General features: G+C 35.1%; 1 protein-coding gene across 2 annotated transcripts in view; it reads left to right on the top strand.

Moving 5' to 3' along the window:
* Positions 1-15,817, top strand: part of CPNE8 (copine 8) — a 103,469-nt gene that overhangs the window by 31,740 nt on the left and 55,912 nt on the right. For both annotated transcript variants that reach the window (XM_035549279.2, XM_035549280.2), the window contains exons 4-6: positions 485-588; positions 3,422-3,461; positions 6,535-6,611. In XM_035549279.2, the coding sequence (XP_035405172.1) occupies positions 485-588; positions 3,422-3,461; positions 6,535-6,611 (221 nt within the window). The remainder of the gene's footprint in view (positions 1-484; positions 589-3,421; positions 3,462-6,534; positions 6,612-15,817) is intronic.

Consider the following 15,817-nt stretch of genomic DNA (forward strand, 5'->3'; position numbering starts at 1 on the left):
GAGGAAATGTAAAAAGAAATCTGAACTGAGGTGAAGTAAGAGCTGGATAGTGCAAAAATGATTCACTTCTAACAGAAGAGCTAAATTTGCTAATATTTAAATCTATCTGAAGTAAGCAGTCTATGTAAGCTTTTGCTTGCTATTGTCTTTTTTGAGGAAAAAGTGGATTTTTATGCTACTGAATTTCTTTCTCAATTTTTTTGTGGATTCTGATTGACTTTGGGGGCTGATGTTTATAAAGTTTAGATCATACAATACAGAGCGTGCACCACTCGTCACACTGAAGTATGCGGACTTCTGCCACCCTATCTTAATCCTCTGATAACTGATCTATTCATGTGAACATAGTCATTCTCTTTCGTGACATCTGTTTAAGAGAAATTTTTATAGGCTCTTCCATATCTCACATATTGCTGATTTTGGAAGACTACTTAATTACATTTCCATAAAGTACCTGCCTTAAACTGATACTTTTCTTTTACAGTTTGGAAGAACAGAAGTAATTGATAATACTTTAAATCCAGATTTTGTAAGAAAATTTATAATGGACTACTTCTTTGAAGAAAGAGAGAATCTTCGATTTGATTTGTAAGTTAACAATCTTTTACTCTAATATTATAGTCTCTGTAAACATACTAAGATTTATAAAGCACAAAATTAACTTGAAAAGAGATAGTGTCTGTTGACATGGAACAAATTAGTAAACACGATTGATTTAGCATTGCTTCTCCAGAAATCAACATGTAACATAATAATGACTCAATTTTAAGAAATTGGTAGGTGTTAACTAGTCAAAATGTATTCATACTCACAATAATTGCTTTTAAAAAATAGTTTGAAATAGTTTTCATTTAGTGCATCTTTATCTTGTACACAGCAAACCAGAAGGACAAATGCCTCTTTATTTGCCTAAAATCTCCTAGCAACTTCGTGGCAAAGCCATCTTTAAATCTTCTAGGCTTTAGTCTGAATGTACCATTTACTTATCCGAATAGTTGCTTCAAACTGACTCTTACAGTCTCTTTGTTTTTTTTTTTCAGAGTTTCTGGAATGCAAATCAATTGTTATTTGAGGCAGGGCATAAAATAAATACAACAGTGATTGCATTAGTGTTGATTTTTCCTATAGTAAAAAAAAGGTATGGTGCCTGATAAATAGACATTAGCAAAGTTAATAGAAACAAACAAACAAAAATCATGTTTATTTTTTCTTTAGCTTTAGCAGTCTTCTTATAACTCATCATAATGCTACCTAAGTTAACAAGAAGTACTGGAAGGATGTATAAGGGAAAAAAAGTTGCATTGTATTCAATACACAGATATCAGCTACCTGTTTCCATCTGGACTTCAACTGTTTAAGGAGTGAAATGAATTCCTCAGTGCCGAGATAGATTACAGGGTGATTGTAGATGGCCATTTGCAACTTTTTCTTCATCCTCACCATGAAAGCATGTTGCACATATTTTTCTTATTTTTCCTTTTTTTTTTTTTAGAATTCGGATGTGATGTCATTAAGTCTGCTGAGTATAACTATTTCCTGCCGTTTACAATAGCTTTAAGAGCTAGTCACTTTGCAAAATAAAGGTTTACCCCTAGAAGCACAGGTGATGCATTTCAGAAATGAAGAAACAGCTGGGACCACATAGAAATACTTATTTGTATATCTGTTGCTCCTTGTAGGCTGCATGTATGTTATGGGAGGAGAAGGTCCAATAGAAGTGAAGACCAAAAGAAATGACCAAGGAAAAGAAAGCTAGGCTCAATCTAGGCAAAGAAAGGGAAATCTGTGAAGAACTTCTGGATAAGTGTGATCTGAAAAAGGACTTGAGCCTGACAGGGGAAAATCAATCTCCTGTTTGATCCTATTTGTTATTTTTAAAAAGCTGTAAACATCATACTCTGTACTTAGCAGAAAGACCTGACTTTTCTACTGTTGTTCCAGATCACCTTGTGACCACAAGTCTATTCTGAACTCACAGCTGAATGACAGTTTTCAATGCTTGCCTGCCTGTATAGCCAGAGTCTGTGAATTCTCTTCAAAGTCCTATAACTCTAGTAGATTGGAAATGAATTATTGTAGAATTCTGAGTTAAAAATGTGACTCATGTAACTAATCGTGGATTAAAACTCTGATATAGATCAAGAAAGAAACATCTTTAAAAAGCTTACTTTTTAAATTCCTCGGCAAAATTGTGTACTCCAGTTGGCCAAAGTGTTATTTTTCAAGGAAAGAAAGTTCTGATGGGTTTAAATTTCTGGCAACAAAAAAAGAAAAAGGCAGGCATATCTCTGATTCTTTTTTTCTTTTTTTTTTGAGGTACTCATAAATGACCATGAGCATGTACATATACTTTATAGCCACCAAAGTTTCAGCCTTTCTTCTGTTCATATTTGATAATATGTTCCTAATACTGCCAATGAAATAGTTTTTTGTTTCAATAGTGTATCTAGCCTTCAGGGTCAAGTTACCTTTTTTTTTTTTTTTTTTCTGTTCAATTTCACCAGACGGTGTGGAGTTATTATTTTTTAAATCTTCTGTTAGTGGTTCCTATAGTCATTCTTCTGTTTACAAATATGTTTCTAAAACTTAGCCTGTGCTGCACCACACTCAGCTTCCCATCCTTCTGATTTCTGATCTGGTCCACAGTGCATCATCCATCCCCACAACCAGTTGTGGCAGCACAAACAAACGGGTGGTATACCACAATGTGGGAACGGAAACGTGCAGTTAGAGGCTGAGATGGAGATTGGAATACTTTTTCAATTCCATTACTGGTATTGAGTTGAATGGGTAATTTGATAAAAGTAATACTGGGGATTTTCTGATAATGGTGGAAGACTGATAGTGTAGGGATTAGCACTCCCATAAGGATTACTGTATTACACATTTTTAAATTTATCTCAAATTCACAGAGTAATTTTTCTGAAACCTGAATTGGTAGTGAAAAGGAAACAATGATATTTGCTAGTTGGAGGAAGAACAAGATAATGATAAAAAGCTGAAAAGAGCAAGTCAAATGCTTGCTAAAAGAAATTTGATTTATTGGCAGTTGTTATTAATTAATCAAATGACTGAAAAACTACCAAAGAAAATAGTTCCCAAGGTATTTTGATATCTGCTAAAATTTTGTTCTCAATTTTTTCCTGCTTCCATTCCGCTTCTTTTTCGAAAAGGAGTATTAGATTAATTTCTCTTACTAGCCTGTACTTTGAAAACAATTTTATTTTAGATAGGTAGTGAACACTAATCCTGTAATCTGTGATGATCGCCTTTCTCACTGGTGAGACTTCCACTGAGGTATCATTTTGTGGTAAATTCTACACATTGAAATAGGTGAAAGAATTGTTTGATTTTCATTTTTTACAGTGTCCTTAGATCTGTCATCTGGCAAGTTGGATCTAACTTTTTTTTTTTTTTTAAGCTATGATGTTGACTCCAAGAGTCCTAACCTATCGAAGCATGTAAGTTTTTTCCTGGTTATTACTCTTTCTTGTACTGAAATGCGTATGTTTTCCTAGATATGTTTATTTTCTTTTGACTGTAAATAAAACCAGATGCTTAGAGACAAATAGAAAACTTGTGCTGTTACTTAATATCATCTATAATGCTCACGAGTATAACTTTAATGGGACATTCATCCTGTAAAGGGCATATTTAAGCACGTGTACATCTTTTCACATATGGGATATGCTGCATTTTGTTAATCATTCTCCTAAAATTGTAAATTTGTTTTGATTGTGCCACAATTAATATTAGTAAAATTCTTTTATGTTCATGACATCTTAAATTGAAAGAGATTAAATGGCAGCTTTAATATTTAGAGGTGCTGGAGTAGAATTCAGGGACTGCTGAGTGAAATTTTAAAAATAAACAGGCTTTGGTAAGAGAACCTTTAAGAATCTGCTGAAGCAGAGGAAAAGATAATGGAAGGAACATTGTGTGTGTGCTTCACAGTAAAAAGATGAGGCTTCTTGCCTTTCATCTCCTGTGATATCCTCACTGTAAAGATTTAAAGTCCATGGCAAACTCTTTTCCTTCTGTCATCATGGCAAGATTTTCTGAATAGCCACACAAAATAGAAGTCTTCCTATACTGACTCGAGCAAGGATAAAGCATTGTGAGCTTCAGCCCTAGATTGTTTGTTCTTCTCCAGTAACAAGTTTATCTGAATTCTTTTATTTTTTCCCCAAAACATAGTTTGTAGTACAAAAACCTAAGAAATAAATGTTTTGGGCTTTTTCTTTTCTTTTTTTCTTTTTTTTTTTGAGAGGCAAGATAGCTTAGTTAATATGGAAGTGCAAGCAAAGATATATGTAAATATATAACTTATGTTTCTTTATTTGATTACTGGAACAAGAATTGAAGATTTGAGTATGTTGCTGAGTCCATTGGGAAAAAAAAATAAAAGCAACCAATGGCCTTCTGAAGAGTATTCAAGTAGATCTTGAATTACATATGTGTCAGTTTCATTGTACTTAATACAGGCTAAGCATGTTCAGACTCATTACACCCTGTTCTTTCAACAGTGCCAATTTCCTGGAATCTTCAAGTGTGGAGGAAAACTTTGTCTTTTAGTCATGAACATTAATATCAGAAATACCTCTTTCCCTCCATTGGTATTAAGAGAAGTCTATACAAGTTTGTATAGTCTTGGATGTCTGTGTTGAAGACATCCAAACTGTGCAATATGTTATACTCGTGAACAAGAATCCTGAGAGTCCTGTGAATGATGGTAGCTAGAGATTTCTTGACCACTTCAGTTCATTTCCATTGTTTACTGAGTGCTCAGGGTTGGTCTGCCTTTTGCTTTTCCCTCATCTCTTTCACATAGGTCTTAAGAATTTTGACAGTAAGTATGGACTGAGCAGAGCTTTGCTCGTATTCATGCACCAGAAGCTTGGCTTTTCTGAAAAATGTCATACAAATAGTATTTGCTTAGCTAGACTTTCCATGTGGTGTAGTCTCCTGGTGTGTAGTAACATCTTTCCTGTCCCTAAAAATTTCTGTTAACCTATTTCTTTGCAAATACTGGGCAGTGTCATTTAATAGCTGAACATACGGGGAGATAGTAAAGAGCAAACCTGAAGAATTTTGGTCTTGGTGACTGAATTTTGGCAAAATGGGAAGAAACTGAAATGAGTTGTTATAATGGATACATGAAGTAAGTAGAGTAGACTTTTTTCATAGACAGCTGCCATTGTAGCTGTCTGTAAAAATGTGTATAAAACTGGGTACCTGAAATTAGACTCTTAGGTTCATGGTAACTTAGAGATTTAAAAAACAAAAACAAAAAAGCATAGTAATTAACAATTGTAATTAGTAATAGACTGGAACAAATAGGAATTAATCATAGAAACACCACCATAAATAAACATCAAGTTCTGTGAGGGTAAAAAAAAGCAGAAAATTGTTGAGTGCATGGTTTCAGTATAGAAAATGGCGTGTTTTAGAATGTATCATGCCTAATGTTTTTAAAAATGAGTGAGGAGCTGAGTATTTTCAGACGCATTTTAGCCTTAGCCCTTTTAAAGGACTTAATTTTGATGGAAACAGTGTCACAGTATCAGATCAGTCAAAGGACACAGTTCAAAAATGTGTTTTTACAGAGTGGTTTTCCTCTTCAGTGGGATTAGTTCTCAGACCCAATTTGTAATATGAACCTATAACTAGCACAGCTGGGAAGGTGACTCAGAGATGGGAATGAGTGGCCTGGACTTAAAGAGGAGTAGAAACTACTTGTACAGATATTCACTACTGTATCATACAGTTATGGTTCTCTGTATAGTGATCAAAGTGTTTTGATTCCTGTTAATGTTTGTGAACAAGTCTCACATGCTACTGTTACTCCTGCTGCCAGTGTTGCTGGCAAGAATAAAACTAGCAAGCTGCTTTCATATGCAAGATAAGGAGTTGGACTGCAGCATAATTTTTTTTTTTCAGTATGCATACAACCCTGCAAATCCATTCATATTATGGTGCTACTTATGTTACAGGGAAATGGAATATGAAAATTACCTGATTTTTAGTGATAAAGTTAAATTATAAAATTGAAGAATAATGTCTGTCATTAAAGCAATGCTTGTGTATGACTGTCAATCCAGGATGCTCACAGAGATCCTGCACAGGCTTGAATTCCTGACAACATAATTAACTTTCCTGAAATTGGTAGAATCACTGTAGAATCTCTTCATAAAGGAGCAAGCTGTTAAAATGCTGCAGTTTGCTGAAGAAAAAGACATATTACTGATGGCTTTAAATTTTTTTCCATCTCATTTTCATTTTTTTGGATGAAAAAGGTAGTATAAAAACAGTATATGCGGTATATTAGGATTACTTCTTTAAATGTAACCCAGAGTTATGTGAAATGTGTAATGGTGAGTCTGGTTTATGTTTCATTACTACATAATTATTATTAAGATGCAACGTTTGGTGGAATGTGTTTTACCCTAAAGAAAGACCCAAATAAATGGGAAAACATTTCTTTTTTCCTAGTGCAAAACACTATTTCTGAGTTCTTTTGTTACTGCTTTTCAGGATTTTTTGGGACAAATGTTCTGTACGCTGGGAGAAATAGTTGGATCACAGGGTAGCAGACTGGAAAAACCAATTGTGTAAGTATGTCATTCTGGAATGTTCCTTGAATACATACTGCTTCATTAGGAGAGAGTTGTGGGGTTTCTTTGCTGTGAGTTGTCTTGATATGCAGAACTGGAAAACATGGCTTCTAAGACAGAATGAATTGTTAGGTACAGTAAAATTCTTTCTTTATGGTAATTTAAGTTTTGATGGTAATTTAAGTTTTTAAGACTATGGTAATTTAAATTTCAAAGTAGACAATTATGAAAGGAATTGTCCAATCCGTAATTTTTGTCAAATATAGTATATTGTGCATTAGAAATAGTTCGAATATAATAAATTTAAAAATATTTTTCTTTCTTTCGTGTTGTAAATAGTTTATTCTTGTCAGTCAAGGTTTAGGAATGACCATGAAATAGAAGCAGTTTTGATTATGCTCATATTATTGATAAGGTTAAATAATTGACTTCTTCTTCTTAAGAAGAATCATTCCCAATATTTAACATGAATGCTTATTCTCTGGCTGTTCTCTGAATTTGTATATTATAATATTTAAATAGTTGATGTCACAGTTCTTTATGATAAATCACCTTTCTTTAAAAATATGAAATTACTGATTTTTTACATGATCTCAAGTACAAGGAACATGTATACCATGATAACATTGCTAATGTTTATTTTCATTTATTTTCTGATGAATTTTACCAAAATATTTGGGAATGTCCGTAAGATGACCATAGCTCTGCATATTCGACTTTTCTTTAGTAGAAACATAGCTAGAACTAAAGTTCAGTGCCAGATCAAATAACGACTCTGAAGAACTTCGATCTCTGAAATTCACTTGGTGCTGAGTCCTTTCTAAAAAAAATAGCCATTTTATCTATTCAATTTAAATGAAGGCATTAGTTCGAATGATTCCATATCTTAGAGGGCCTGTAGACTTAACACGCACATGAGTACTTACTTCCTCAATTGAGAATTAAATAACTTTCATCTCAAATTTCTCAAAAGCACATTGTCACCAGCTGAAGGGGCTTGGTTGCATTGAAAATGGTTGTGTTTTTTTTTTCTTTTAAAATATTTACTCCTTCTATATTTTGATAAAGTATTTGGATTATATCATCTAAATCTACTAAATTCCTTTGTTCATAAGGATTTTTTTTTGATTGAGCAGACCAAAAATTGGACTATTAGGTAGTAACCAGTAACGCTATGATTATTAAAGAAAATCACAGTTTTACTTCAGAAAAAAAAAAAAGAGTCAAAACTGATACTATACTATTAGGATTAAAGAGACATACAAACGAAATTTCCTTCAGAATAAAATTTTATCCTTTTACTTATACTAATAACCTCCTATCTTGTCCATGGATATGAAATTGTCAAGTTGCATAACAATGAAAAAAAAAAACATTCCTTAGGTATTCCACTTTATAATTCAAGTAATAAAATCTACCATTTCATTTTACATTAATCCTCAGGTATGGTACCTTATTTCATTGATTTCAGCAATCACTAATTTACATGGCTATCTTCCAACATTTACAGAATCATTCTGTGCTTAATGAATCTTATCAAATCCTTAAGATTGCATGGGACACTGTTATCCGAGCAATATAAGACATTATGAAACAACCTATGCACTGAGATACCATATAAGAATATCTTTGTAACACAACCAAAAGACATTCTAGCTTCCAAATTAACACATCGTAAGTCTTTACTGACTTTTGTTCAGGCATCAAGGAAGAAAGTGTTTCAAAGCCAAACTTTCCTGCTTTTATTTCTGTTATTCCCGATACTACAATTCCTAGTCAATGAGGTAATCCAGAGCATCAAATATTTTCTATTTATCCAACTAAATTTATCAAAACCTTTCATGTGATCAATGGATTTGCCTTCATCTGAGAGGATTTTATGTTTGAAAACCACTGTTCATAGGGATATACAGATATTTAAAATGTCAATGATTTGGAAAATACTTCACTATTTATTCCTAAAAAAAAAATCCAGTAATTGAAAATAATTTACAATTTTTATGCAAATGTAAACTACAAATTCAGCTATGGCATGCTAAAAGCAAATATTTAAAGGTATAGGTGGATATTTTTTGTGACAGCAATACCTTTTTTTGATTTAGTATGTTTGTTCAGTTTGTTCTGTTTTGTTTTTTTAAACAGCGATAGCACTGCAGTTAGTGATCATGAATTTGGTTACTCTGTCTGCTGGAGTATTCTTGTCACATTTTACTGGGTTCACTATGAATATACAAGGGTTACTTCAATTACTTTTCCTCACCACTGGTTTGCTTGTAAGTGGAGGTGCAGTCTTCTGATTTAGGAAACCTTATATAGAAATACTGACAAGTAATGTGTGGGTTGAGTTATGTTTCCGTGTGATTCCTTAAGGAAGATACTACGTTTGTACATTGTCTTCCAAGTGGTTACTCAGCAGACATCTGTCATTTATAGGAAAATATTCTTCTGGGCTAAACTTTGGTAAAAATACCACAGACGGTACATATTCTGAATTTGTATTCACGTAAGAAGAATCAATATCAGCATGAAGTACAATTCACAAAACTCAGAATGTACTTAGTCTCTTAGTATTACCGCAAATAGAGTAAAACTCCCTAATTGAGTTGTATTAAATGATGGATTATTACTCTGATGTAGGATGCTTAAGAAATATGTTCCTAGCCATATACTACTGTATTCTAGGTATATATATGATGTAATTGATCATTTCTGTTACTTAGGTGACCTTTTTATTTTTAAAATAAATAATGTCTTTAGTGGTTTATGTGGTTTATACACTAGTCATCTTTTCATGTGCATCTTTTATATCCTGTCAACTTCAGACCTTAACATTACTTTAAGTAGTAGTTCTGAAGTCCTGTGAAAAATCTCAGAAGTCAGTATCTTGTTATCGGTGGCCAAAACATACCAGTTTTCCCTAAATTTTATTATTATTTTTTCTTATTTATGTAAATAACTTAATGTCATCAATAAAATAATAACAAAAAATAACATTTCTCTACATTGTGTCAAAGAGCTTGATGATATGCGGAGGTGGCCCTAAAATTTTTAGCTTCATGAAAACAGTGTCCAGCTTCAAGGAGAACCACTATAGCCATCATTTTCTCTTTCAGTAACTTTGAGGTGTTGAAGTGTCATGCTAAAAACTCTTCTCAATATTTGAATCCAGTTAAATTCTCAGTTTTTTACAGTTCCAACACAGTTGTAGCTTGGAAATGCATCTGAAGTTTCATGTTTCCATGCCAAAAATAATTTTCAGTTGTCCCTAGTAGTGCTTCTGGATGAAATAACAGTTCAAAACAGACCATTTAGACTGATAAATAGAAAGAGAATTTACATAGTTTTCTTTTAATTTAACATAAGTGTCCTTATAAAATCATAAAAACTTTTAAATAAAGTAAAAGAAATTTTTGGTTACAAAAAGTAAGCTTTGTATAACTACATCTTAAATTTTGAAAATATTCTAAATGGGATTTCATATTTTAAATATTTTAAATGGGATTTCAACTAGTTGAATTTCTGAGACTTATAAAAAAATAAAATTAAAAAAAAAAAAACAAAAAAAATATTTTTGAATCACAAATATGAGAGGTAGGCTACCACTGTGTTATAGGCAGGCACTCCTATTCTTATGCCCTTCCAGTCCATTAGCCTTGACTAAATTTTGTCTGTAAATGCCTTATGTCCAATCATTTGGATTTTATACAAAGGCGAATATCAGCTATTCAACAGGACTCATTATAGTTCATGCTTCAAACTTGAGTGACATGAAAAAAAACAAAAACATTTTTACATACTACGGTATCAAAATAAATCTTTGGTTTAGCTTCCCTAATTTACAGCCAACCGCAGATGATTCAAATTGATGTGTAATAAATGTAAGTTGTTAGTTCTCTTGCTGAATTCCATGAATGCTGTGATCATTACTGCTGCAACATCCTTTGACAATATGATTCGTATTCTCTTCAATGCTCAGAACTGAAGTTGATAATAAATGCATTTGGCTGAATTTCAAGGGGTTCCAGTCACCTCATCACTGTAGTTACAAACTCAATTTTTATGACAAATCCCTAGTCATCCCCTGCCCTGAAACTCTTCCTGCCCTCCATGCCCTCCCTCCCCAAGGACTATGCCAGTGCTTATTTTTTAAACAGGGCTTAATTGTCCTATACATAAACAGTTCTAGTAATGTCCCTATGTATTTTGTTATTATTTCCATTCTCTGTAATAATAAGACTGTGCACATTGGGAAGTGCTTCATTTTAAAGGTAAATAAAATCTTAAGCTCCTCTTCAAGGTGAGGAGGGTTTCAGTATCTGCAGCATGATTCAGGAAATACAAATGACAAATATACTGGTTAATCTTAAAAACACATCTGTGCACACAGTGACATAGTATGTGCTACAGGTAGTACTACTTCACTTTATCACTTCCTTAGTTGGGAAACTACCAAGAAAAAGTGACTTTCAGATACAGTAGTTAACTTCAGCAAACATTGTGGCTATTAGACAACAGTGTTTTGTGATTCACCCATCCTGGATATGAAACTTCTAAAAGTCTGTCCAGGAAATAGCCTTGAGGTCGAGTTCAGTAAGTAGTTACCTTCACAATGGAAGGGGTATGTTAGGCTACTCCCTGACCCAGCCCAGAAGAGCCATCAGACCAGCAAAGGCCAATCTCCACCTCTGTCCAGCTCCTTCCAGGGTTGTCCCAGGTGAACCTCAGCACTACGGGCTGGGGACACATACTGTCTGCTTGTTCTGGCCATGGTTTTCCTTCTTGATGGTGAACAGGGCGGTTGCATTGTCTATTCATTTGAACATACAAATTATCCTGTGTTTGGGACAGGGGGTTGGCCTTATTTTGTTTCCTTCTACTAAAAAAAAAAATTCACAGACTTATGTTAACAGATAAGCTAATTAGACTTAATTTTTGCTATTGAATTGTGAATTACACAGTGAATTGCACTCTGAACTTCATTGACTCTTTTGGCCAACTGTTAGTTGACTCTACTGGGAGCCTTCGTTGACTTGGCCAGAGACAGGTGCTGACTTTGGAGACATCTGTATTCCTGTGGTTTGTAAGACAAATCTTGCTTGAAGGTCTTTATATTTTTTTTTCTGTCTTAAAAGTGTTAAATTATTCAACAAACTACTTTTTTTTTCTGAGAAAATTCCTGACATTTATTTTAAATGCGTAGATTAAAAATAATCATAGGATCATAGAATGGTTTGAGTTGGAAGGGGCCTTAAAGACCATCTAATACCAACTCCCCTGCCATAGACAGGGACACCTCCCATTAGACCATGTGGTTTGTCATCACTTGGTACAGGTTAAGTGAATTAACAGATGAAATTTAAAGTTTGAAATGAGCTATGAGAAAGAATCTTCACCGATATCTTTTCCTGTTGGGAAAAAAAGTCTTATTATTTCATGGTTGTGTGGACCTGTGTAATACATTCTCTCTTGGGCAAGAGAGTGTTGTTTAGGTTTGTGCTTATAGAGGCTGCTCTGTTGTGTGTCAGATACTAAATGGACCCAAGCCTGTTTTCTCCTTGAAATGTTTCCAAATATCTCTTCCTTTTTGTGTAAGTGATGCTGGTAGATACTTGTTAATGTTGTGGTGTGTTTTTTTTTTTTTCAGCTGTTCCCATTGTTCAGGTTTTAGTTTATCATTCGGGTTTTTGACAGTGCTGTGGCTAGACAGCTGTGCCTCATTGTTTTTTCACTCTGGACTTTCTGGAGTCTGGTTATCTTGGTGTCTAGGAGACATTTGTTATCTTATCTTGTTCATTAAACCATTACATTTCATTTCAAAATCGTTTGATTGTACAGGTGTGTTTAAAGCCTCAGTACTCTTGGATTTGATGATCTTATAGGTCTTTTCCAACCTAAATGATTCTACGATTCATTTGGTGATATATTATGTCTTTCCTTCCTAAGGATATCTTCTGCTTTGAATTTACAGTTCTCTTTACAAAGTCAAGTCCACATTCACATATTTTGAATGTTCTTTATGATCTTTCATTTGAGATCAGAGAGCTTTTTCTCTTCACAGTATTGCCGAAGTTCATTAAAAGTTTGCCTTTTCTGTTCTCTGCTAATAGGTGTGCAAAGAAGGGAATGCTCAGAGCTGTTTTAGTCCCAGTCAGCCGCCCCACTGAAGTACCACTTTTTGTACTTAAGCAGCTTGAGAAGCCGAACTCCATCCTCTTAATGGCATTCAAGTAAATTTTGACTTTTTTTTTTTTTTCAAAATGAAAATTAAAAGCATTTGAAGGTTAAACTTCAGATGTATCTACTTTCAACATCTACAAAAGCTCTGTAAGATTTGGGAACCCGTGGCTGCTGTGATCTGGCCAAGCCCAAGTCAGACAGCCCACTACCAGGGAAAGTTCCCTTAGAAATTCTACCCTGAAAGGACCCTCTTGTTCTACACCTCATCAAAATTAAGCAACACATCTCAAGCCTAGAGGCTCATTATTACAGTGGTCTACTAGGCAGGCTGAAACACATACCTTGGCGCTGTCCTTCATGGTGAGAGCAAAAATGAAGATAAACATGCACACTTTTCTTTGCCCTCATCACAGGCATGACTTGCAGTTCTGTTGGTTTTACAAGCTCCAGTGGATTATGCCTCGGAGGCATGAACTTAATCGTATTTGCTCTTGGCAGGTATGAGGATATCTCCTCAACCTCACTGTTTGTTTCTGATAGCATTAAGGGCTTTGAATTTGGTGCACTCTGTGGCAGAAGACTCTCGCTCCTGGTATGATAGGGCACCACCCTGTTACCTATGTGAGTGTGAGCATTTGAGTTCATGATCATAATTCCTCAGTGCTGCATTTCATTCTACAAACTGGCCAGGTGCGGATGTGAACATCTCCTCTAGTTATTTCTCTTGCAAAATAAATCTAGTCATACAAGGCAGGGGAAATGGGGAATCTGTCATTTTAACAGTAATTTTTACTCTCTTTAGTTATTGGGTTACTGAATTCATTAAATGCTTTCCCAAGACAAGCTCTGTGTAAGATCTACTCAGTGACCTTGTGTGCCCCAGTTGTAATAGCATGAAAGGATAAGGTGCAGATGTATCTACTTCCAGAAATGGCACAGCTTTATTTTTCTCTCAAGAGACTGTCACCTTCCTTGAAATTATTCATAAATAGATATTTGTGTGTTCTGTCTTCCTAGAGAGAAGCTACATTTGTAACTCTGAGCAATATTCCTTTCAGGATCTAATAAGTGCACTCCTGTCAGGATTCTCTGTAATGATGAGGCAGAGCCATTGCAGTTGAAGTCTAATGAAGGTTCTACACCAGTTATTCAGATCTGAGTGCCACTGCTTGTTAATGAGGCTGCACTGGAGCCAGCTGGCCTATTTTGGGACGTTCTTTCTCCTGTCATCTTGCTGTCAACATAATTGATAGAAAAAATGCCTGAACCTTGGAATAGGGACTTTCTATATATTTGTCCTATCCTCTTATCCGTGGTTGTGACTGCCAGAGGGCTAGTTCTGTACGTTCAGGGTTAAGACTGTAAATTTTTTAATGATCTGAAAAGTGTTCAATCCTCTCTGCCTCACTGCTCTGTTTACTCTCAGATGTTCAAATTCCTAGATGAACTGTCATCTTTCTCTGACTTTTCCACTGAGTCTCACAAGGTCCTCCTTTCAGTCCTTGTTAAGGCAGAGTGACCTTTCAAGCTTATTTAGGTGCTGCAGATACTGTGTCTCAATCATGCAGTCATTTGTTCTAAGGAGACGATCACTCCTCAAGGCCGTACCCAGTCTAGAGACATGCAGGTATTGTTGTGGCCTTTTCTTTCGATGATGGTCTCATGTTCAATTCCCGTAACGATCAAGTTAATTGCTCCCTCAGAGACTGTCCAATTATTTTGCCATCTTTGGGAATCTTTCCATGCGCATCTTTTTTCTAATGACAAAATCTTTCATTCTGTGTAATATCAGAGGCCTCAGGTGAACCCTGTGCCATAACAACTTCTGCCAGAAAGACATTTTAAACCACATAAAAATTGCTTATCATTGTAGTACGCCTACAGCTTCTGGGCTTGAACCAGTAAAACCCTATATGTAGATCTTCCTCACATTTTACCTTCCTTTATTCAGTATACAACCTACTCACACCCCGACTGGCACATTTTCTATATTTGAATATCAGATAACTAGCACTGACAGAGTTGACAATGGCTGTGCAATACAGATTACCCCACAAATCGTATTCTGTAACATTTTCCAGAGAATCCTACCCAGAGAATTTGGTAGTCTGAAAATAAGTACTGTATTGTCACTTCAGTGCTATAGAACCAACTCCAGGACAGCTCAAAACCAGATATTCCCTAAAGCTAAAGAAGATGGGCCGTGGCACTGCATTCTGGATTTAAACAGGCAGAAGTCTTCCTAATGTATTTTTGTATAGGTAAGACCAGCTTGACATTATTTTATTCTGTTCTCATAAAGGCATTATTGCTAGTTAAAGGTTTTTCCATTTGGCTGATCTGTGACCACTGAAATTTTTGTCAGGGTGCTGACTGTACATTTAAGGATTTCTCGTCCTGATGAGTGGTTGAAAGAGAATTTGTAAGAGAAGAAACTCTTTAGCATCTGCAAATGTGCCAGTCTTTTTTTCGTGCTTGTAGTCTCATGACAAGGATAGAAAACTCATCCTGAATAGCATCACAAACTGTAGAGGTCAGTTGGTAGTTTTCAGTCCCTGAATAATGAGAGATTTTTGTGCTGTAAAGAAATTCTGTGCTAATCTTGATTAAGCATTTCACCTCTTTGCCAGCTATCATAGTAAAATGATCTTTCTTTTGTAAGTCACGTCCTCTAGAACCTTGGTGATACGTCAAGCCAAACCTTGCTTTCAGGTACGACTTAACAGTGTGCACTTTTCATGTCTTGTCAGCAATCAAGAATTCCCTTTTTTGCTGACATACCCACCCAAATATCTTCAGGCGATTGCCCCTCCAGCTTCCCCAGCTTTCGGAGTGCTAATTCCAGACGTGTATCTTTTGGGATTGGGCCTGCCTTGGCCTCCATGTTCATAAAATAAAGCATGTCTTCATGTGCAAATCTCAGTTTGACACTGGCAGGTATTGACTGCGATGTGTTGTATCTGCAAGCAGGGTGGCACAAGATTCTTCTCTATAACTGTTTGGTGACCAGTTTGTCAGAAATGGAG

This window comes from Cygnus atratus, chromosome 1 (genome assembly GCF_013377495.2).
Source record: "Cygnus atratus isolate AKBS03 ecotype Queensland, Australia chromosome 1, CAtr_DNAZoo_HiC_assembly, whole genome shotgun sequence".
NCBI classification, from domain to species: Eukaryota; Metazoa; Chordata; class Aves; order Anseriformes; family Anatidae; genus Cygnus; species Cygnus atratus.